Below are 24,929 nucleotides of genomic sequence, written 5' to 3'. Positions count from 1 at the left end.
CTTTCTTAAATAATACAATATAGTACACCTCTACCTCGATATAACGCTGTCCTCGGGAGCCAAAAAATCTTACGGCGTTATAGGTGAAACCACGTTATATTGAACTTGCTTTGATCCGCCGGAGTGCCCCCCCCCCCCCCCCCCCGAAGCACTGCTTTACCGTGTTGTATCCGAATTCATGTTATATCGGGTCGCGTTATATCGGGGTAGAGGTGTATAATTAATTTTTTCTACAACATTGGATATACAAAAGAAACACCATCTACTGTAGTGTACACCAGACAAAGAGTCCACAGACATCATTTATATAGCAGATGTGTAGAGAGTGAGTGACCTGCCAGCACTTTTCCACAAACTTCCATAACTGGTGTGGCATAATGCAGGTGTTGTTCAGTGATGTTGTATTTTCTCTTTAGGAAAATGCAGTGAGAGTAGGGTTGTGTGGAAAATGATTTTCCTAACTTGAAAATATTTTAAAGATTTTGAAATGTTTCTCAAATTGAAGAGACAAAAAGTCAAAATCTAGAAAATATTCACGAATAAAAAATAAACCACCCCAAAACAACAAAACCTTTTTTTTCCATTTTGGGTCAGTTGAAACACTTTGTTTTGACAATTTCAAATTGTTTCATTTTGATTTTGAACGTTTAAAAAACTTTTTCAGTCTAATTAGCCTAAGTTTCTAAATGAAAAGTCATTTTGAACCAAAAAAACCCCAGATTTTGTCTGAAAATCTCAAAACTAAATGTTTTTCTGTCTAACTTATCTTGGTTTCATGAACAGTTTCTGATTTGTCAAAAAATTCCTGCCCAGCTCTAAGTGAGAACTTTTGCCCCCCTGACTCGGTGCACTCCTGCAGACAGATTCATGAAGTGGAACTAAGTGATGGTGTGGAATGGGCTAGAAGAAGAAGAAGAAGAACATGATACATGCTCATTTTCCAATGTGTCAGCTGGTAGGATAAAGGTCTGTAGCAGGGAGAGAGGGCTTAGAATGTAATATGCTTTGCTCAAGGAAAGAGAAACCAGCTGTGACAAGAAAACAAACAAACACAAAAAGACAAAATCTCTTTCTTTTAGTTAAATAGCATCTGTGTGATTTAAGAATTGGGAGTGGAGGATTTTGATCTCAGTATCAACCACTCTTACTATTTCAATTTCACATGGTGGCCAAGATTTCAAAAAATAGGAGCCTAAAGTTAGTCTCCTAAATCCATATTTAAGTGCCTAAATAAGAGGCCTGAATTTCAAAAGTGATGAGCTTCCAGCAGCACTCACTGAGATTAATGGAAGTTTTGCTGAGTTGTCAGAACTTTTGAAAGTCAGATCACATTGTGACAGGTTGGATCACAGAAACCCCCCTGAAAGCTGCCAACTGATGTGCCAAGACTACCCCTGCTCCTATTTTCCCTGCCAGCTCAGGATTCCAGCACCCTGTCTTGCTGAGCCAGACACTCCCATCTGCTCCAACACAGACCCAGGGTCTGAATTACTTGCCGCAAAGCTGCAGGTTTACCTGAAAACAGCTCACAGAAGTGTGCTTGTCTATAGCACTCAGATGCCCAACTCCCAATGGGGTCTAAACCCAAATAAATCCGTTTTACCTTGTATAAAGCTTATACAGGGTAAACTCATAAATTGTTTGCCCTCTATAACATTGATAGAGAGATATGCACAGTTGTTTGCTCCCCCAGGTATTAATACATACTCTGAGTTATTTACTAAGTAGAAAGTGATTTTATTAAATACAGAAAGTAGGATTTAAGTGGTTCCAAGTAATAACAGACAGAACAAAGTAAGTTACCAAGCAAAATAAAACAAAATGCGCAAATCTATGTCTAATCAAACTGAATACAGATAATCTCACCTCAGAGATACTTCAGTAAGTTTTTTCTCAGACTGGACACCTTCCAGGCCTGGGCACAATTCTTTCCCCTGGTACAGCTCTTGTTCCAGCTCAGGTGATAGCTAGGGGATTTTTCATGATGGCTCCTCTCCCCCTCTGTTCTCTTCCACCCCTTTATATATCTTTTGCATAAGGCAGGAACCCTTTGTCCCTCTGGGTTTCCACCTCCCCCTCACTGGAAAAGCACCAGGTTAAAGATGGATTCCAGTTCAGGTGACATGATCACATGTCACTGCAAGACTTCATTACCCACTTGCCAGCACACAAATATACAGGAAAACTCATAGGTAAACACAGCCATCTGCAGACAATGGGAGTCATCAAGATTCCAAACCACCATTAAGGGCCCACACTTTGCATATTTACAATAGGCCCTCAGAGTTATATTTCATATTTCTAGTTTCAGATACAAGAGTGGTACATTTATACAAATAGGATGATCACACTCAGTAGATTATAAGCTTTGTAATCATACCTTACAAGAGACCTTTTGCATGAAGCATATTCCAGTTACATTATATTCACTTATTATCATGTTTTTATAAAACCATATAGACTGCACAACGTCACACATATTTAAGTACTTTAATATGGAATTGGGAGTCTAAATTAAGGTTCCTGTTTTTGAAAATCTTGGTCAGAATGTCTATACTGCTCTCTAGTGAATGTTGTGCTTTGTCTTGATATATTAATTATGAAATCACACCAAGATTATTTAGCCTGAGTTATTTGCAAACCAGCTAATGAAATTTGTCTATCACAGTTATGAAGCCTTATCTGTGTAGAATCTAGGCTCTGAATTCAGAATTCCTATTAACATCAATTTTAGGCCATAACAGACCCTGTTCTTGCCATCTTTCTGAGTTAAACGTCTGAATCTTTTCCCCTTTTCTTTGCCCTACCCCCACCCCCTCCTCATATATTATCATTGTAAGAAGACTTCTGCAAAAAGGCAGGTTTATAATTAAGCTTAAAAGTGGTCATCCCTGAGCTCATTCTGATTTCCTCTGGTAATGTGTTTCACATATGAAGATCTGCTAAAAATGCCCTGGACATTGATAAAACTGATAATAGAACAAGATCCCATCTGCAAATACTCATTTCCAAGAGCCTGTGAAGAATAGCGGGCCATTATGGTGGAACTAAGGAATTGCCATACTTCATTATACACATGGTCCATCTAGGTTAATATCCTGTCTCTAACAGTGGCCACTACCAGAAGCTTCAGAGGAAAGTATCAGTAGGCAGATGTGAGAAAATATGCCCCCACATTGAATCTCATTCTGATTTCTATTAGAGATTGTCGTAAGACCTGAAACATAAGATTTAATATCCTTTCCAGAATATTTATCATCATGAAGGAGAGGTTACTTTCCTTGTACAGTAACTGGAGTGCTTTGACATGTTTTGTCCCTATGAGTGGTCCACTTCAAGATGTGCGTGCATCCATGCACTCCTGATTGGAGATTTTGTCAGTAGTGTCCATCAGTCTGTGCTGAGCCCTACATATCCTCGTGCCCTTGTAAGAGGATATATAGGGATAGATGGACCTGCTGCCGCTCCAGTTCCTTTTCAACCATGAAGTCCACAGAAAATGACTCAAAAGTAGAGGGGAAGTAAGGCAGGTAGTGGAGCATCTGTAGGGATAAACATCTCAAAGAACTCCAGTTTCTGAACACATTAAGTAACCTCTTCTTCTTTTTCTTTGAGTTATTGTTCCTATCAGTGTGCCGCATCAGGAGATTCCCAAGCAGTACCTCAATTATGAAGAAGGATGCTGAAGAGACAGATTCAGTACAGACTGTAGAACAGCCTCACCAAAGGCCATGACAGCTCTAGAAACATGCATGATTGCACAGTGCTCGGAAAATGTGTGCACTGAAGACTAGATGGTGGACTTTGAAAATGTCCAAGATGGATATGGTCTTCAATAAGGCCACAGAGGTAGACTGAGCCCTGGTGGAATAGGCAAGCACCCTAAATGGAGGATGCGTATCTGAGGTGTTGTGACTGGTCAAGATGCATCCCAAAACCAATTTTCACAGTTTTAGGGTGGACATTGGGTGTCCTTTCACTCTTTCCATGATGGAAATAAAGAGTCTGGAAAAAGCCCTGAAAGGCTTAGTCCTATCAAGGTAAAAGGTGAGAGCTCTTCTTACATCCAGTGTGTAGAGACTGGCTTCTCTCTCTAGTGGAGTGAGGTTGGGTCAAAACCCTAGTAGATGAATGTCCTAATTAATGTGAAGTTATGATAAAACTTTTGGTAGAAAGCGAGGGTGGGGACGTAATGTCACCTTGTTGCAATAAAACACCCTGAATAGTTGGTCAACTAAAAGAATCCTACCCAACTCTTCTGGCCAGGGTGATGGCTATGAGGATTTAAAAGAAAAATGAAGGAAAGAACAACTCCCCATAGGTTCAAATGGCAGTTTTCTCTTTGAGGTCACATTGTGGAGGAGGTTTTTTGATGGGAGGAAAAGGAAAACCCTTAATGAATCTCACAGTGGTCATCTGAGCGAAGACTGAAAACCCCTTGCTGGGGGGAGGTGAAAGGCTATAGTGGCAGCCAGGTGAACCTTAGTTCAGAAATAAACCCATGGTTTTTAAATTCTGCAGGAATGTGTGCGAGGAAAGACTTGAGAGAAGGTATGGATCGTTGGGCATACCACACTTGAAAACACTTCCATTTCTGAAGGTAAGTTGTCCTTGTGGCGGGTTTTCTACTGTTCAGCAGAACTATTTGAACCTCTGCAGAGCAAGCCTGTTCTATACCAGAGAGGCATCAGGGAGCCAGGCTTTGAGGTGCAATGATGAGAGTTTGGGGTGGGTCATGGTGCTTAACCCTTGAGTCAGAAGGTTCACTGTCAGAAGAAGACAAACAGGTAGCTTTAGGGATAGGTGAAGTAGATCTGGGAACCAAACAAGTCTTGGCCATGATGGTGCTATAAGAATGGACATCAATCTTTCTTGTTTCAGTTTGTTCAGGAATTTGAGGAGCAATGGCACGGGGGGGGGAAGGGGAAAAAAAAAACCAGGACACATAAGAAGGGCATCTCCGAGCAAGTTGTGACCATGTCGCCTCCTTGAGCAGAAGTGCCGGCACTTCGCATTGAATTGTGTTACGAAGAGATGGAAATGGCTGCTCAGGCAGTCTGCTATGGCATTCTGTAGCCCTGGTAGATAAATCTCTGAGATCTCTATGCAGTAGGATATGCATCAATTCCATAATTTTTGGACTCTGCATATAAAGCATGGGATCTTGTGCCTCCTTGTTATTTATATAATACATTGCAGCCCTGGTTGTCTAGCATTACTCTGACTGAGTGGCCCCTGATGTTGGGTAGGAAGTTGCTGCAAGCATAAAGGACTGCTTTGAGTCTGAGAATGCTGATATGGAAAGACATCTTTTGGGGGGTCCATTTGCCTTGGGTTGTGAAATCCTGGGAATGAGCATCTCAACCTATCAGGGAGGCAGTGGTGGTGATGATCTTTGTGGGGGAAGAATGTGCAAATGGAATTCCCACACAAACCTTCAGGGGATCCTTCCACTTGCTGAGACAATCAAGGAACCTCACAGGTATTGACACCTGCTTGGACACGTTGTGCTTGTTGTGCATATAGGCAGACCTGAGCTAGGTGTGGAGACATCAGAAGTGTAGTCTTGCCAGGGGTGATACAAACATACACGCTGCCGTCTGGACCAGGCGTTGAAGACAAATAAGACAGAAGAGTAACAAGCTGGGTCAGCTAGTAAGCTGACACTGTGACTCTCCATCTCAAGACATAGGTGATGGAGAAGGAACTGGAGTGGTGGTGCGGGTCCACCCCTCCCTGTATATCCTTGCATCAGAGTATGAGGGTGTGTTGGGCACAGGCTGGATCTGTGGATACGGCTGACAAAATCTCAGATCAGGAGTGCATAGGCGCATGCACATCCTGACATGGAGCACCCATATGGATGATAACTTGAAGAAGAATTACGAGTCTGGATATCCTTGAGAGCCATATGAAGATACAATCATGTTTGAATCTTGCTAAATTCTTATGGCAATGAGTTCCACAGTCTAGTTATTTGTTATTGAAAAAGTATTTCCTCTGATCAGTTGTGGATTTGCCACCTTTTAATTTCACTGAAAGTCTTCTTGCTCTTGTGGTACAAGACAGGGAGAATAGATGTTCCTGTTCTACCTTCTCTCTACCATTCATTACATACTTTTAGCATGTCCCCTCTTATTTGTCTCCATGCTGGTGGGAATAATCTCTCTGGGAGACTGGATGGCTCTGATGGAGGGTAATAGCCTACTGCCTCTGATTTGTATTCAATTTAGGTTAGTAATAATAAGAAGTCACCAGTATCTGACGGCTAGTCCAGCCTATAGAAAATTAGCTAAATTAGTTTTGTGCCTCATGGATAGATAGCCACATCACAATACCCACTACATTAGGCACTAAATGGCCACCTTGCTGGCAGTCTCAGCAGACAGACCAAAGAAATCAGATGACAGGCTTCATAATTTGTGATTCACCTCCTGTGTTTATGATCTTTAGTATTTTTTAAACATGACATTTCTTTAATCTCAGTATTATTTTCCAGAGACTCACTGTAGTAGGAAGAACCTCTGTGGTGCACAAAAAAAACCCATTGATTAAAATATTACATATTGTAATCCTGTTCATCACTAGTCCACATTATTCAATATTTACAACAATGGAACCAAAACACGACATAAATAGGCATAGAAAACCCTTCAACTTTATTTTGTCTGAAACTTGCTTCTCATCTCCACTAGAGGACTCTGAAAAAGCCATTCACATATCTGCATTCTCTATGACGTATACACTTTTACACATTCTGCTAGACACATTACAAGCCTCTCTGTACTTGTCATGGGAAACAGTGTGGTGGTGGGAAAACATGTTGGTATAAAGACTCTCCATATTTGAAGAGACTGATGTGATGCAACTAAAAGACAGATATTGAAAAATGAAAACAAACTCAATTCCTAATTCTGTCTCTAATACGTCAGCAATCTTTTTCTTACGCACACATTGAAATTTTCATTTTTGAAATGTTGATCAGCTATCTGAGGATAATGACTAACATTAGTCCTGATGCTATTATGTGAATTGGGAGAATGGAGGGGTGAAGCTTCTTACTAATACAGACTGCACACAGCAGAGCAAAAGGAACCATACAGAACTTCCAGAATATTGAAGTTAGCTAATTTATAATCAGTTTACATCTACAGCATTTACATGTGAGTTCCTTTAACATAAACTAGTGCCCCCCAACCCTGACACACATATACGGTGTATTGAACAATCCTGAACCAATAGAAGATTGACTAATTTCTGTGATCGTGTGCTTGGCTCCTCTGCCACAATACTTCTTATTCAGTATGCTACTAACCACAAAGTAACTGCCAGTGTTTGGGTTGGGATTGGATATAGGGAGTTTGGAAACTCATCTCATGGACCAACCACTACCTTGATTCAATATGAGGGATACCTCCCCATCTGAATGAGGGGCCTGTTCCAGGAGTCTGCCTTCAGAAACTACTCAAACCTGAATATTTCCAGAAGGCTTGGGAGAAAAAAGTTCCTCTGATAGACCATTCTTTATCAGTGGTGGTGGTGGCATCCTCCACCACAAATCAGGTGGCCCTCATTCACCCTCTCCCCAGGCTTTGGCCTTACAGGTCACCTTGGTTTATAAATAGCTTGCAACAAAGTGAAGCAGGAGGAAAGACAGAGTGCGGATGGTGCCATGTAGGCCATAGTAAATCAACTGTAACAAAGATTTTTTTTAAGGTGGCTGCATGGGCGGCGCATGAACCGCCCGGTGGGGGAGACTAGCCCCTGGCCCCTCCCCTTCTGCCCCAGGCCTCCCCCCCTCCACAACCCTTTCTGCCCCCTGTCCGCCACTGGAGCCCAAAGCACTCCCACTGTGGCCACCGGCACCCCCGCCCCAGTCCGCCCAAGCAGTCCCAGCCCTAGAGAGCCGGGTGGCACAAGCACCCGCCCCAGCTGCTCCGAGTCCTGGCAGCAGGCCAGCCCGCTCCGGCCCTAGCCTGGGCCACAGGGAAAGAGCGGGAACTGGGAGCAGGCAGGAGAGGGCCTGGGGCAGAGCATGGGCAGTGACATGCCAGGCTGTTTGGGGAGGCTCAGCCTCCCCTGGCCTGTGATATGCACTGCCCAGGGGTGGCTGTGTGTGAGGCATGTGACTCCATGACAGCACCTGCAAAATATTGATTAGCAGGTTTGTTCTGACTACTGGGCAGCCTACACTTGGTGGCTAATTTAAGTTCCACTTGTGAGGAAATTTATTTTTAATTTGCATTTAAAATTGCTCAGATTCAAGCAAAACTGTCTTCCTCTGTGTGAAAGTGTGTGTTCTTGAGAAGACAAATGAAAAGGCTTCTCTGATGGGAGTTTTGGCCAGTGTCACCCTCTAGAGTCTAAGGTACTAGGATCACTTTATTCAACAATCTGTGCTTGAGACTTAGGTCTTTCCTGGTTTCTTGAGGCCAGTGGGGAAGAACTGTTGATGGAAAATATCAGTGAATCCTTGAGGATGAGTTGAGTGCCAGCTTCCCTTGAAAAAGCACATGTGCAGCTGCTGTTCATAATACAATCACTTGATTTTGGTGATGTGGCCAATTATCACTCTGTATCTAATCTTCCAATTTTGATTAAGAGAACTCTCCCAATATCTAGTTGTCCCAGTTCTCCTTGACCCTTGTCTGCTTGGGTACAGACTGAGATACAGATACAGCATGGAGGCTGTGTGGGTTGCATTGTTGGATGGATCTCCTCCTGGCAACAGATAACTGTCAGGTGTCCATGCTGGTATTTTCAGATTTAACAGCTGCCTTCAGTATCACTGAGTATGAGGTGGTGTCCACTCACCTGCAGACACAAGTGAGAGTACGTGGGCCTATTTTGGGTGGCTTTATTCTTATCTTGCTTAATTTCTCAAAGGCTGGTAGTGGACAATTGCTCCCTCTGCTTGAGGGTATTCTAATTTGGGGTTCTGCAGAATTTTATTTTGTTTAATGTGGCTATATGGCTGTTGGAAGAGTTAGTGAGAAGACATGGATTGCTGGGCCTTCTGTGTGCTGATGATACTCAGCTCTGAAAACCAGTCATATCAGACCCAACCAGAAAAGTGAATTGCCTTACCCAATGTTTGGCTGATAGAGGAATGGGAGAGGTCTACCTGGCTGAAACTAGGTCTGTGTAAGACTGGGTTGTTGTTGGTTGGCTGGTGGAGGTGACCAGAAGATATGGTAAGGCTAGTATCTGCCCCATAGTTTGAGGGTTCATGTCCTGTTTTTGTTGTTCATGTCCATGATCTAAGAACTGGGCTAGACTACCAGCTGCTACTAGGTGATCAAGTAGTAGCAACAGCAAGGGCAGCTTTTTTTATTTATATATGACCAGGATATTGCGAAGGTTTCTTTTTTATATCCACGTCTCTTCCTATGCTATACCATTGCAGCTGTGGTCAACAGAGGCTTGAGTTAGAACCCTCTTTTTATAAAAGAGAGAGAGTTTCTAGCAGGGTATTCTCATTAGGGGCTCATAAATTTGGAACCCACCTCCACCCTCAGTCTAAAACAGCCCAAATCTATTCTTAAGGGAATGCTGCAAAGCCCATCTATTCTGACTGGCTTTTGGGAAGGGGTAAGGAATTGTAAGCATAGCAAGGAGCGTGGGTTAATAGCGATTCGGTATTTATTAGTTATTGTTGGAGGGAATTGTAAAAAATGTGTAAATGCATATTTAATTGTCAAAGTCACTTAGAGCAATGGAATAGGAGCTCTTTTAGTTATTTTTATGTATAAATCAAAATAAATACATAAAGTAACAATGATAAAGGAAGATGAAAAATAACCCCCATTGACAGTTCAATTCACCACTCTTACTTCAGTTTTATGATGGCATAGTGCCACTAATTTCAATGGATTTATGCCATTTTAAAACTAGAATAATTCAGGGGTAAATTAAACTTCTCTAAAAAATTTTAAGTTTTTCTGTAACATGAGTCATATAAAAAGTCCTTGATTGTTTGATTTGTGTAAGGGTTTTATTCCAATTCTTTTAGAATGACCTGCATAACTCACCCTTGGCTTTACCAATTGAGTAATATAGGGCATCCACAGCTCAGACCTTTGACGACACCATTCCACATTCCTTTTAGCTATGTTTGCAAAATACTTTACAGTCCTTGAGGATGAAAAACACTACATAACATTATATTAATTTATTATTATAATTATTATTATAAACTGAAGGAGTTTGTTGGCTGAGTTGTCATTATGAAGGCAAAGCTTTAACATTTGAATGGCATTTAAAAAAATATTTAAATCACAGCCAGCCAACAGCTGTTAATTTTGTCTCTTGCTTTATCTGCTGTACAAACCATGAACAGCTTCATTCTGGATAGATGGGGAAAGAAAAAGTATTTGGAAAGTACTTGAATTCTAAAATAAAAGGCAAAATAATATTTGTAAGTGGACATATTAAGAACAGGATCAACATCATTCTTCAAGGCATAATATAGCCAATGAGAAGTGCAGGATAAAAACCCTGCTGACACCACTGCTTAATTGGGTAGGTACAGATTGGAGGTTTTGGACTTACTCTGAAAACACCAATTATTGGCCACTGCTAGAGTCAGAATACTGGATTTAATGTACTAATGATCTGATCTGGCATGGCAAATCATTTCATATGTTTGGCAGAAAATGCCATTCCTGGACATTTCCTTCACTGAGAAATTATGATCGGTGCTAAGATATTATGGTGAAGAAGAGCAGATAAGTAGCTTACACCTACAGGAGTTTTCCATGAGAAAGTCTCATCTCCAGGTAACAAAACTACTCACCTTCAGTTGGTGATCTGCACATTGAAGGTGATATTCTTGATTACACAACAGAAAAAAATCCAGCTTTACTGACACAAAAGAACAGTACATTGGTCATACTGATTCACAAATCATACTCTTTGTATTGCTCTCACTCTTATTGCTACTTACAACTTTGTATGTACTGGAGATAGAGCTGATGAGAATATTTTCTCTGTAAGGAAAATATGAAATTTATGAAGTTGTGCATCTAGCTAATTAAGCAGAGATACACATTTCCCCTGGATAATTAGAAATCTCCACTTTCAGCAGATTGCTTCTGCACTAAGAAGCAGGAATGTGCTTTGTGTACATGTTTCGGAAACTGCAGACACTGCGCTTTGCTTAAAGAGTCAGTGTGCTGTTAAGTCTGTTTTAATATTCCCTGCTAACTGTGCCAATTTAACAAGCACATCACCAGTTCTGCTGTGCATTTTATTGTCCCTCCTCTCTCTCTTCTGTAGAGAGCATACATTCTGGTATGGAGATTGAGGATAGGCTTTGTAAACTGGCAGCAGCAACATGCAATACAAATCTAACAAGCTGATGCATGACATTGCAGTAGAAGTGCAACTTGATTTAATCAAATTGGAAAAGGCTCGGAGGATGGCATTTTTCCAGAAGGGGAATCCTTTCTACAATCACGGAAATCTTCCAGCCCTCCAGGTCAGTCTGTAGAAAGCATATATCAATAGTTATGACTACTGAGCTTTCTTTAAGCTGACCCAGAAAAGTACAAAGGAACTCAATAGCTTGAACCAGCAGCCTGACTGGAAAGTGATGCAAACATCAGCAAAACGTACACCACACTTGCAAAAGGTTTTATTTTATCTTGATGAATAAAACTGCACCAAAGAATTCTTCAATAAACAATTCAGTATCTAAAAGCACAGTATCTATAAATCCCCAAATTTATAGTACAATTTTGTTTAATCTTCAGATAGAGACTGAAGTCTGCTAGACAGATCATTTTTGCTGATCCTGTTGTTTATTTCTAATGAGATTTTACTGTAACTTATTTTTTAAAGCAGGTAACCCCTTCTGTGACACAAACCATTATATCAGCAGTTTGAAACTCATGCAGTTAGATCATTCAGTTACGCTACTTAATCTGGAAAACGAGTAACAACACAGACAGCATGCAGCATCACCTACCATTCTGCAACAGGATCAGTGGCATTTGCAAAACTGAACTGGAGCATTTAGCAGGGATTTAATTATCAAGGTGCTGTCATTCTACAACTTCCAGAGCTCGTTACAGATTTCCTGGACCATCTCCACAGAGTTCTCTTTTGTACTAGTCTCATTCACTCAAATGAAGCTCTCAATATCTGTTGGTTATTTCCTATTCTTTTTGTTAACATGTTGGCAGATTACAGTGATGCTATTACTGTTGGAAGACTAATGAAACCACTTAAGACATTCTTACTCCTTTATGCATCAGCCATGGCTTTATAAATCCATGTTTCAAACACTGAGGGGACTCTTTTGGAGAACTGTACCAGTAAAATTTGTACATTTACCACTTTGAATTTATTGTGATGGGTGCTTTACAAATTTATGAGAGAGAGAGAGAGAGAGAGACAGACAAGAGATTTGCATGCAAAATAGGTACTGTAGATGTATGCCTATGTATACGAAGGCAGAATTGGGTCATCTTTCTTGGCCTCCAGATACTGTACTTGAAAACAAGACAGTTACAGGTTGAAAGGATTAAATGTTTTTTTCATAAGATCATAGATCATAGAAAGTAGAGCTGTAGGGCTGGGTACAGCCTGGGGGCCATGAGGAAGCTGGTTGCAGTGATGCTGGAGCTGTTTCTATGTCAACTTCAGCATAGATCAGAGGAGCTGGAGGGCTATTCTAAACTTCACCAGCTGGCTATGAGCCCCAATTTGGGGATAGCCAGAGTATAGTATACTCCAGCCACACCCCTTTTGCACCCCTCCTCACCTCCTGTACTGAGGATTGCAGGGGGTTGGGGAAGTTAAGAATTGGCTATGCCAGTCTACACCTCCTGGGAACTTCCCCATGCTAAGGGAATTCCCAATTTGGGAGATGGCTTGTAAAAAGCTGTTAAGTCCTGTTAGGAATTCCCCAGGTCACCTTAAGACTTCCTTCCCATTGTATAATCACAGCAAACTCCCAGTTTTGACTGAGAGAAATTAAGGAACATCTCCTTTCCATAAAGATAAGGATGGAAGTGTGTGCCGGAGGAAAATGTCAGTAAGGAAAAGGTTATTATTTTCATGGGGTCAAGTTCTGAAGAACTTATTTTTTACTCAGCCAAACTCTCATTGAGGTCAATGAAACTTTTTTTTGAGGAAGGGCTGAAAAAGGACTTGGCCTATGGTGATTAACCCTTATTTGTCTTCTCATGTTCGTTCAGTAGAGGTAGCAGATCACAAAATCATGGATGCAGCTGGGCATAAAGGCAAGATATGTCACCCATTTTAGGACTATGCTGTCCTGGGTCAGAAGAATGTTTTTGCATATCAGTAATCTTCCAGATGTAGAATAATGACCAGATACCATATCTAGTTCGGCCAAAGAAAAAGCTACTCCCCTTGCAGAGTGTTCTTTTTAATATAAAGGGGTTTGTTTTGGCTTTTATGTTTTCCTCAGAAACCTTCACCATTCTGATGGTGGATATAGAAGCATATGGAGGCCTTCAAAATAATTTCAGCAGATTAATTGAGTTTCAGAATTCTCCAGTGTGCTCTACAATGTTCTGACAGCATTCCATTCCTCTCACCTTCTTTGTTATTTCCTTTTTGCATGTGTTCAAAATGGTGCTTTCTGTCTAGGTCACTTTCATGGGTAAAGCCTGGAATAATGATACTAACTTAGGCTACTTAGATAAAAAGGGGTTGTGTATAAATTCTATCCTTTGTCAGATATCAGCTAAAAGGCTCAGACTTCACTAACTTCTACTACTGTCCTAACTGATGTTACTGCTAATAGGAATACTATTTCCTACCTAGAGGGAAATTTTCCTTCATTCCTCCATCCGTGGGCACAAGATGTCAGAGCTCTCAGAATGACATGCATGTTTCTGTGAGATCTTCCTAATTCTTTTAAAACATTTTTCTACATTTCAATAGTAATTTGTTTTATTCCAGTATATTTATGAACTGTTTTGGCGGGTACCCGTTAGACTCACACAGAATGACAGAGAGCCAACAAAGTGGGAGACAAAGGAGGTGGTGATGATAAAGGTTTCTTTACTGTGGTGGCATCATCCTGTAGAAGTCATTATGCTGTTGATGCCTGGATTCAGATCTGGTTGCGTGTCATCAGCATTTTAGTTTTCTGCTTGTGTACTTCCATCCACTGGAGATTACCTGTGAACTGTCGTGATCTTCTTGGTGACATGGGAAACTCAGGGCAAAGGCTTTGACAGTAGCGACTGTCAGGTAGTAACACACCAACTTGTGAGTCTTAGCTTTGTAGCTTGCTCTCCCAGGGCAAGTTGAAAGTGTAAAGGGTTCAAGAATTATTGAGGGCAAACCAGCTTTGATTTTCCCTGGAAGGATGGATGCAAGGCTCTGACCTTTGCCTGGATAGGGGTAGTGGATAGTGGTCTGACCAGGGAGGTTGGGTGTTTGTGGTATCTCCAAAGGCCCGTCCTAGGCTGCAGGTCAGGTCCAGTGTGAGAATCCAGAGACAGCCTGACAGAATCTCATGGTTTCCATGTGAACCAGGAGATTAAATACTAAGTTATTCCTGGTCTTTGAACTGAAGCTGAGATCAGCAACCCTTGAGGATTCCAGCACAATACTTACCAGCAGGTGCCTTAGTTCTTTCAAAAAGTTAGCAGGGTTTTCACCTACGAGTCTTGAGACCATTAAGACTGTTAAGTTCTTTTTTGTCCTTTTCCTCACAGACAATATGGATGGATTCAAATGTTTTCATTTCTGAGGTGGAACATTTTCAGCTGTGGTTGGAAGGGAATGTTACTGATGATTGATACTACATGAAGTAATAATACCAAAGAGGTTGCTGGCACTAAGAAAGATGACAGTGCACAGGTGGGTCTAAGACTAGACATGGTGCCAAAGTTGATGTTCTTCCAGAGCCCTCATGCAAGATGGGATAGATGCCATACATTCAGAGATGGCTGCAAGACAAAAATGGGGCTGATAATTTAATCAGTGCCAAGTTCTTCAAAACAACAGACAACGGCACAGAAGCCTCCTCATAGTCTAATACATGGCAACCGGACAGAGTTTCTTATAACTGTTTCTTACTTTAATTTGTGTAAGGATTAAGATTTGAGTATGAATACAAAGATAGAGGGTCAAATTCATCCCTGGTGTGAGTGGGTGCAACTTCCATTGAAGTACATGGGAGATATATGGTTATGCCAGCAATGAATTTGGTCCTTAGAAACTGTCAGATCACAGAAGCTGGAATGATGAATTTGAGACCATTCACACTGGACCCAAAGCCTCAGTGTTAAGGGTTTCTCCTGTAAGAGAACATCAAAACACCTCTCCTGATTAACTTGAGTTCAAGGTGTTTAAAACAAAGAAAAAAACATACACACAAGGCTACACACTTCTCTTCAAGGCAAAAACTGATATGAAGAGTGTTGCTCATATACAGACATTTTGTATGAACAAAAAAGATATTTTTGAAACCTCTCCTTGTCAGCAGCCATTTCTTAAATAAACGTTTACATATGAGGAGAAGTCATAGGAAAAGTTACAGGGTTTTTTTTTTTGTACATAACATAACATTATACAAGTAAGCTTAATAACTACAGTTTACTAAAAATAAGTAGTGAAAAGGGGGCGAAAGAGAAACTAGATTTTGCCTAAGGCCAGCTGTTCAGAGTTTCACTGATAGGCATCAAATCAATGTAGGGAGTTGGAGATGCTTTATAATTCCTAGGCGACATTATCTTGTGTGGCAAGATCTGCATAAAGAAGAGTGCGTATGTAGTAGGGGAGAAATTAGGAGGGCCTGTCTCATGGCCCTCCTTAGAAGCTAACTGTTTATAAGGGTTCTATAGGCTGGTGGACCTGATAAAATAATCGGCCACACCCAGTTCAGTTTATATTTCTTACCTCGGGGCTCTGTTTATTCTTTAACTTGGGAAAACTGAACAATAACAAAAAGCAACAGTCCTGTTCTTAACTGAGATGGTGAGGCCTGCTGGCCTGTGATAGCTTAATGGGCTGGACCTTCCCCATGGTGGGTGTTTAGGGCTTGCCTGCCTTCTTGCAGCTTTCTGCTGCAGCCACAAGAGAGTGTACACCCAGCCCTCTCCTGGTTCCAGGTAGCCTCATGTAGCTGAGGCCTTTCTTTATATTCCCTATCTGGGAATCATCAAACCTAATCATTAGATGTTGTCCAGCTCCATCAAATGAATCCCAGCAACTGCCTGTTGGGCTCCTCTATAGAACAGGATTGGCTGCTCCCTGGGCCGCCTGGCCCTTAAAGGGGAAGACCGTGCTGCTACAGTTTTGAGATATGCACAACATAGTGAGAGATTCTGATAGGATTGATCTGTTCAGGTAATTTTATGAGGAGAACCTAGAGCTATGATAATCTTGCTTAGCAAGTGCAGATACAAGAATAGTGGGTTGTTGAATTCATCCACATCATCTAAGGGCTAAGGATATTATTCTTGAGCCAATTATGAGTGCAGAGAAGATGTGTCTTTTCTGTGAGATTTTTCATATGATGTGCAGATACCTTGTAATCAGAAGGAATGGCTACTAACTAATTAAGGGCCCAGCCCTGCAGCCTTTACTTATAAAAGTGGTCCCCTTAACTTTCATGAGGCTACTCACAATTAATAGTTTCAGGCCTGGAGTTTTAGTGCTTTTCATGAGTTTTCTAATTATTTCTGATTTCTTGGCTCTATAAGTAGAATTTAAAATTATGCTAAAGGTTCTCTTTTGTTAACAGAAGCTATGATATGTTGCTCTTGCCATCTTTTATCACCGTCTACTGTAAACCCCGTATATGACAAGAATATAATCATCATTCACCTTGCATTACACCTCTACCCCGATATAACGCTGTCCTCGGGAGCCAAAAAATCGTACCACGTTATAGGTGAAACCGCGTTATATCGAACTTGTTTTGATCCACGGAAGTGCGCTTTACCACATTATATCCGAATTCATGTTATATCAGGTCGTGTTATATCGGGGTAGAGGTGTATTTCCTAATCCAGACTCCAAATAAGATCCAATATATGACAGTATATGTATTTCAGGGCAGAAACTACCCTGGATAGTTCCATGGACTCTATGAGATCTAAAGTCGACCTACTGGAGTAATTATCAGCATGGGCATGATAATGAGTGGCATGATATGGATGTGATTATGACTAAAGAGTTGTAATAATGACTTCAGTGAAGTAGCACCCTTCTGGAATGCCTCCATACCACATCATTTATTCCTAACTTGCACTATCTTTAAAAGGTAAACTCCTGAAGGATAAAGTTGTTTCCTGGTATGGGTGAATAATATCAGCATTCTCAGTACTAGCAGAATGTGAAACAGTTGCAATACCATTAACTTTATCAAAGTCTTGGGTGCCATATGGACCAGTGCACTGGTGCATAAACATTCAATTTGGTGCTAGCAGTCCTCAGCACCAGCGTGGCAGCAGTATCTAACTTCTTAACCAGCGAGGATAAAATGCTATTTAGTATAACAATAACTGGTATTTTCCATGCTCAAAGTTTTGCACAAATAGCCTCTAGTTTTCCCTGCCTGTGCTGGCATGCATGTGCCTGAACGTTTCAAGTGTTTTTAAAAATGGTGCTCACCAATCTGGTAGGCCTGTCTCCGCTGTGTTCTGGAAGCTCTGTGTCCCTTCTTCTTTAAAAGCATCTGGCTTCCTGAGGGTAAAGGAAGCAGAAGGGGAGTAAAGAGCCTGGGAAGAGGAGAGGCTCCTGGGGAGAAAGGAATGGTCTAGGCCCAGCCACATTCCCCTGAGTGGCTCAGAATGTTCAAAGGGCTGCTCACATGGATGAAATGTGAAGAAGCCATGGAAGCATTTGAGGACTTTGAGCATGCCCATCTGCTAGCAACAGTGCTGCTGAGCATAATGAGCATGTTTTGTTTTCTTCCAGAGTCTAGGAAGAAACATCTTCACTCTTGACTTCAAGAGAAATCAAAATGAAGGGTGCTAAGCACACAAATTTTTGTGAAGGACCTCAGAAAATGGACAATCTTTGGAGAAGGCCTCCAACTAAATAGTTAACTCTCACATGCCTAGTGGAGGCATACAAAGGTAAAATAAGAGGAAGGGGAAAGCAAACTTTGGGTCAGACCTAAAGTTTTGTAGTTTGTGCACTGAATTGCCATGCAGGAAACCTAACTTGTTCCTCAGGAAATGGGTTCAAAGGCATGTAAATGTCATGTTCTTGATTGCAAAGAAGAAAGGTGCAGTATCCATCCTGCTTCTCTACCTTAGTGATTGATTACAGCACCACTTCATTCTCATAGGAGTCTGTCTAATCTCCTCTACTCAACTATCGGATACAACTGCTGTTATGAGGGAGAAGGACTAATAGAGACAAAAGTATCCAGAATGAAAGGTAGCTGGTTTTAGGACCCAATTTGAACCAGCTGATGTCTTACTTTAAATTGCTACCTTATGGAGGTAGTGTTCCTATTACCATGTACCTGGTCAAGTCAATTTGGCTGGGAAACCCTGTTTTCAGATGCTTGGGACCCTCTGTGCTACAAATATAAAACAAACCAAAGTCCATTTTTTACTCTGTGGTATCAGATGACAGATGAGTACATTTCATTTCCCTCACAAAGAAAAGTACTTTTAATCTCTCTCTCTCTCCCCTTCTTCTTTTTTAAAACAATTAACTTGATAATGAAATCTTTAAAATGCATCTTCTGGAATATTAAAATAAGATGTTTGAAACCAAAATGGACACAGCAACCATAAGAAATTGTTTTGCAACCCTTGAACAACAAGAAGTTTAATACTTTTCAGGGGCCAAGGGATGCTGCAAAAGAATATGGCAGATATAATCCATCTTCTCAAAGATTTTTTTTCAGGTATATTGACTTAATGATATTTAGCTTGTCCTCATTAGCCATTCTAGCAAAGATTTCTGTTATATATGATCAGATACTTGCTAAACAATGTCAGCATGCATGAAAAAAATCCTGAAACTAAGCTGTTCTGAAAAACTAGTAGTCTATACATCTAGACTTCAGTTTCTCTTCGACAGCCATCCTTGAAGAAGGCTTTAGTCTTAGTGTTTTATTTCTTATTCCATTGCTTTTGTCAGAGAGCAACCTGTACTTTCATTTCTAGACGTAGGCTCAATGCAGCTCAGGAGGTGGGGGAGAAATGCTGTAATAAGCCACCTTCAAAGTTCCCACCTGATCCTGGTCACTGCTCCAGTCTCCAGCATTAAGGAGAGCAGCATCAAGAACCAAATTAATTTTTTTTCAGTGGGGTTGCTAAATTGTCTATAGAATATTCTGTTCGCAGTGTTGTTGTAGCTGTGTTGGTCCCAGGATATGCTGTAGCTATCTTGGTCTCAAAGCAACCATTCTATACCTGATCTTTTAATACTTGTCCTTAAGGGAAACCTGCACAACCCCTCAAAAGGTGAACCTGGAAACTTAAATTCGTAACTGTGCTAAACACCAAAAATCATGGACTTAACAGGGACATTGGTTTTATGGATCATTACAATTTGAGAACCACAAAATTGGTTATAAGGGAATCCAAAGCATCTTTTCATAGGCCAAGAAGTTTTAAATTAATTTGAAACAGAGCATTTAAAAAAAAAACAAAGTCTAATTTCCATTATTCTATCCTTCTAAATAATTGCCATATTATTCATCAATTGTTAACCCTCTCAGTGCTGATCTTCTGAACCTGGTGTACTACTATCTATTATCCATTAACGTATGATTGAAATCAATGGAATGTTAGTACATATAGATACTATATTCCATAATGCAGCAGAAGCATTCTGCCTGGTAGATACAGAATCAGTCAAATGGGTAAGGAAAGAAGTTATTTGCTGTTAAAATATCCTAAAGTCATCATTTAAAAAAAAATTAACTTGCAACATTGCTTTAATGTAATAACATTTTTCAACTAGAAGCAATTAAAGGGCTTTGTGTTACTGTCCTCAAAAACAATTTAATACAATGACTGTAATTATGCTACACTATTTAAATAGGTCAAGATTAGAAACGCTTGACAGAGGTGTTTGGAAACTGATATTTACAGTCTCAGGAAAAAGGAAAGAGCGAGAAAGGAAAAAAAAGAGGAATGTTACTCTGTGTTTAGCCCTATCATCTTTCACCTCATAATCTAAATATGCTTTTTGAATGCAATAGCTGATCCTTGCATAATAGCTACTAGAAGGAAAGAATGTTACTGATTCTCGGATCCTAGAATTAATTTGCAGGGCTGACAGTTAGAAAAACAGCTTTATATTGTAAACAGAACAAATCTGATCTGGAGTCATTGAGAGAGAAAAAACACTGAACCTCACCATACCATTTTTGCAGTCACTTTTTGTTAAGGACAAGGCTGTGGGCAGGGAGGCTAGCCTAGTGGTTGGAGGAGAAGTCACCAAGCTGAGTGGTCAGCACCTGAATCAGGAGCCAAGTTATCAAGCCCAGGGAATGAGCAACGGCTGACAGCCAGGAATCAGGAACCGAGTGACAGAGCTGAGGTCAGAAGCCAAATACCAAGTCCCAGGGAGCAAGCCAGAGGCAAGAACCAGGAATCAGGAGTCAAAGGTCAGAGCCAGACTATCAGCCAGAGCAGGGACAGGAGTAGAGACCGGGAGCCAGGGGAGGAAACCAGGACTGCAAGCCAGGAACAAGGAGCATGGGACAGAAGCAAGGAAGGCACTGACAGCAGGATCAGAAACACAGCTGCAGGCATGGAATACTGTTGAACAGCCAGAGACCCAGACCTGCTGCAGTATTTGAGAAAGTGCCTGCTAGAGTCTTCAGGCAATCAGAAGTCCAGATTCATTAGCTGAATCAGCTAAGGGCAATGAGCTGGGTCTGGGTTCAGCTGTGGGTCCCTGACACTTTTCATGGGAGAACTTCACTTTCAGTTTTTTGAAGTTGTGAGACAGTATGCTCTGGAGTGTAGAAGTGGAAGTCAAGAAGTCTTGAGTTCTAGTCATGAGACTGTCCCTGACTGTGTTGAGTGAGGAAAAGAGGCTTGTTCAATGCAAAGTTCTACATCTGTGAAATAGGGATAATATTTACCTATCTCACAGGTTTTAGTCAATATCAATACAGGGCTTTGAAGATGTAAGAGCAATAGATAAATTAAGCAATTATTATTATTTTATAGGGGAATTGTAACCACTGAAAATCAGAGATCTTGGATTTCTCTAGAACTCCCTGAAACATAAACTTTAAGTTATATGAGTGTTATTCTTTTCCTTTTATTTAGTAACTGCTGCAGAATCCTTTTACCTCCTGCCACTGGGAATTCATCTAATATGATTTTATTAGCTCAGAAGAAAGTAGAGAACGCACCACAGTCAGGTCCTTAGATTACTTCTGCCAGAGAGAGAGTGGGTGTTATTTTGTTTTATGTGGTAATTTCACAATCTTGGACATGAGAAATACTACACTAAAACTGGAAAACCGTGTTATGCTAATTTGTTTTGTTTTTTTACTTGAACTATCAGTACCCGTTTCAGTGCAGGGTAATAGAGCTTCTGGTAATTTCTCAGCAGGCTGCTTTTTCATATTTCTTCTCTACTCCTTTTTGCCAGGTTTTTCAAATTAACCTTTTCTTCTCTACAAGAAGGAAAATATAATCTCAAGTAATCTTTTCTACATCAGATGGTTTTGCACCTTCATTCTTGTGAGAAAACCTTTTAACTGTCCCCTCAAATTCCTACTTAACTACTTTGTTCCATCTAATGGACACCATACATAAAAATTTCAAAACTGCCTAAATGATTTAGGAGTTTGTCTCATTTTCAAAAGTGAAAGTCAATGGAACTTAGGTTTCTAAGTCCCTAAGTCACTTTTGAAAATGGGACTTAGGCTCCTAAGTAATTTGGTGGCTTATGAAAGTTTTACGCCATGCCTCAAAAGCAGATTGGAGTTGTGTTTTTTTTCCCCCATCATGGAGGTGTAACAGCTAAAATTATAAAGATTCATGGTACCATCAAATATAACAAGAGTGGTACCTTCCTCACTATTTACTTGCTGTTTGATGCTGTGCTGTGCTCTTCAGAAACAGTTTTCTGAAATGCTAATTCAGGGAGAAATTCATGCCTGTGTGAGGACCATCAAAATGACTGGTCCTCTTTATAGGTGAAAATTTCACCCTCAGTGAGTGCCACATTGGATAGTTTGTTACCTGCTATAGAAGATAACCTGTTGCACAGGAATCTCAGTTTTAGAAGCTCTTTTATTTCTGACCTATAGATGTTGCTCTGTGCTTTCAGATTCAAGTACACACATTAAAACAAGATGGGTTGTCACATAAACAGAGAGGAAGGGATGACATCAGAGTGACATTTGCAATAAAGTTTGGACTAATGATCATGAAAAAGTTGTGATATGTACAAAACATTTATGCTTGGAAAGGAAAATGTTCTGGTTGACAGGGCTTAATGGAAGAGGGAGCCTCCATGTTTCATAGAATCATAAAATGTAGAGTTGGAAGATACCTCAAAAGATTGTCTAGTCCAGCCCCTTGCACTGAGACAGGACCAAGTATACCTCCTAGACCATCCCTTACAGGTTTTGCTGTAGCCTATTGTTGAAAACCTCCAATGACAGGGATTTCACAAATTCCCGTAGAAGCCTATTCCAGCACTTAACTATTTTTATAGTTAGAAAGATTTTCCTAATATCCAATGTAAAATCTCCCTTGCTGCAGATTAAAGTGATTATTTCTTGTCTATCTTCAGTGGACATGGAGAACAACTGATCAACATCCTCTTTGTAACAGCCTTGAACCCTCAACTTTTTTCAAATAATTACTGGGTTTGGATATCCCTGGATGCTTTAACTTATGACTGAAATCTATAAAAACAATGTTGTTTGAGCAGATCTAGAAGTGAAGACACTTCTGTAGAAACTAACAACTCAGCACTTGAATTCCTGCCTCTCCACTAGGTCTAACAGATGGTAGTAGCCTTTGTTTAATCATACTCATAAATATCATACTATTTGGAATACATATTTAATTTTGTCTTATGTGGACATCAGACTAATATTTAGTGCAGACAAGATCCTACAGTTCTGCTGCCACATTCTGTATGTATGCTTAACACCAGGGTGATATATATTCCAAAGTGACAGGTGCCTTAAAATGTCACACACACCCCTGAGTGATCTTCATGGTCTGTGAATTAAAATTTTGGTAATTACATGCATCAGACACAGCTACAAAAGGTTTAGACCTCCTGGATGGCAAGCGTAACATTCAGGTAGACTAAAATCCTGGTATGAGTCAGGTCTTGGTATTCTTTTCAAAGCTTTTCGTTCTGGGGATATCATTAAGTGATGCTGTCATAATAGCAATGATGATTTTTAAGATTTAGATGTCCCTTGGGAGCTTTATGTCAAAGAATGTGTCATTACAGAACTATATCATCAGTGTGGAAATAATTACTTCTGACACACAAAAAACCTATATGTTGATTCTTCACACAAAGTAAAAGAAAGACAGGCTGCCTCTGAATTTATGACTATTCTGATAATAAATGTGTGCAATATTTTTTAGCAATTCAACAAGATGCATTTAATGTGAAGTTTATGAAGTGTCTGATGAAATTCTGTAGCAATTCCCTCTCTATCTATTATGAATCTTCATGATTGCAGGATAAAAATACAGATGAAAGCAATTAACATTACACAGCTGCTACAGTGTAAAATGATCAGGGGAAACAACAGTTAGGGAAAGAACCCATAGAAGGGGCAAATTTACTCATGTAACCAGAAGGTAAACAAGAGAGGTAAACAACAGGAAAGGAAATTAAACTCACCAGGCACAGAGGCTAAGATTCAGAGGTCCATCAGTAAACTATTTTAAAGGGGCTCCCTCAGAAGAACTTCTAAAAATGGAGTGTGGTTATGTTAAAAAAAAACCCTTTGCAACACTGGCCTAATTTATTGCACATTTCTCCAGAGCTAAGCTGTACAATTTTTACAGAAAGTAAATACAAGGAAGGCCATGAACAAAACTTTTAAAAGCAGCAAACACACACAAAAATTCCATGATAAATAATTAATGGAGATCAGCTACTCAAAACAAAGATGCACATATTTTTAATAATAGTTTTCCACAGAATCAGATGACAATTTCATAGATTATGAGCAAATTAAATGCAACTATAAGCCTGTTTTGACCCTGTTCATGCAGAATAAAATAGTCAAAAGTAATATTTGTATATCACCTTCAGCATGAAGGTCACCCTTAGACTATATTAGCAAGAAGTGGATCTGGGAAACCAGAGGGCTGGAGATGTAGGAAACCAGGTCAAGAACAAAAGATAAAGAATTCTAGGCTTCTGGCTTTGTTGCTGTGTGCTCTGTGTTTGGGCTTGTCTTGCAGGAATTTCCTTTAATTCTGCCTCACCTCTTAGAATAACTTTTGAAATGTCTGCTCCTCAAACAATATGGTTTCATATATTGGGAGGGAGGCTTAGCTTTTAGCCTAGGTTCAGCCCCACTTCATTCTCCAGGCTGGTTCTTCTTCTCTTGTATTCCAGACCTCCTGGACTTTCACTGCAGATAGATGTGTTTTGTGAATTGACATTTTGATTTTTTGCATACCAAGCCTTATAAGTAGGCCAAGAGAATGGACACAAACAATGGAGAGAAGCTCAGAAATTGTTTTAACAACACTGAAATAAATAATGAAAATAAATAAAATGTAGGTATAGATTTGAAGTCAAAAGATAGAGTAAGTGGCAAAGTACTCAGTGTGGCTTTATGTCCAATTTTGAGTGGACCATTGAAAACTGCACAAGTGATAAGAATGATTTTAAAGTGCACCTAAGTGCTCTGCAGTGACCATCATGATGTTCAAGCATCTCCTGATCCTTTCAAATATTTGACTGGAATGTGCATACATGCACCGTATAGTATTGGGCTATGGAGAAGCTGCCAA

The 24,929-nt window shown here is 40.3% G+C and overlaps 1 protein-coding gene across 6 annotated transcripts in view; it reads right to left on the bottom strand.

Moving 5' to 3' along the window:
• GPHN (gephyrin) overlaps positions 1-24,929 on the bottom strand; it is a 453,097-nt gene that overhangs the window by 16,559 nt on the left and 411,609 nt on the right. For 3 of the 6 annotated variants that reach the window (XM_054026831.1, XM_054026832.1, XM_054026834.1), the window contains one exon: positions 17,605-17,676. The exons of the other annotated variants lie outside the window; for them this stretch is intronic. In XM_054026831.1, the coding sequence (XP_053882806.1) occupies positions 17,605-17,676 (72 nt within the window). The remainder of the gene's footprint in view (positions 1-17,604; positions 17,677-24,929) is intronic. 6 annotated transcript variants of the gene reach the window in all.

The sequence above is a fragment of the Malaclemys terrapin genome, chromosome 4, assembly GCF_027887155.1.
Source record: "Malaclemys terrapin pileata isolate rMalTer1 chromosome 4, rMalTer1.hap1, whole genome shotgun sequence".
NCBI classification, from domain to species: Eukaryota; Metazoa; Chordata; order Testudines; family Emydidae; genus Malaclemys; species Malaclemys terrapin.
The sequence above is the reverse complement of the archived record's forward strand: the minus strand, read 5'-3'. Positions and strand labels throughout refer to the sequence as shown.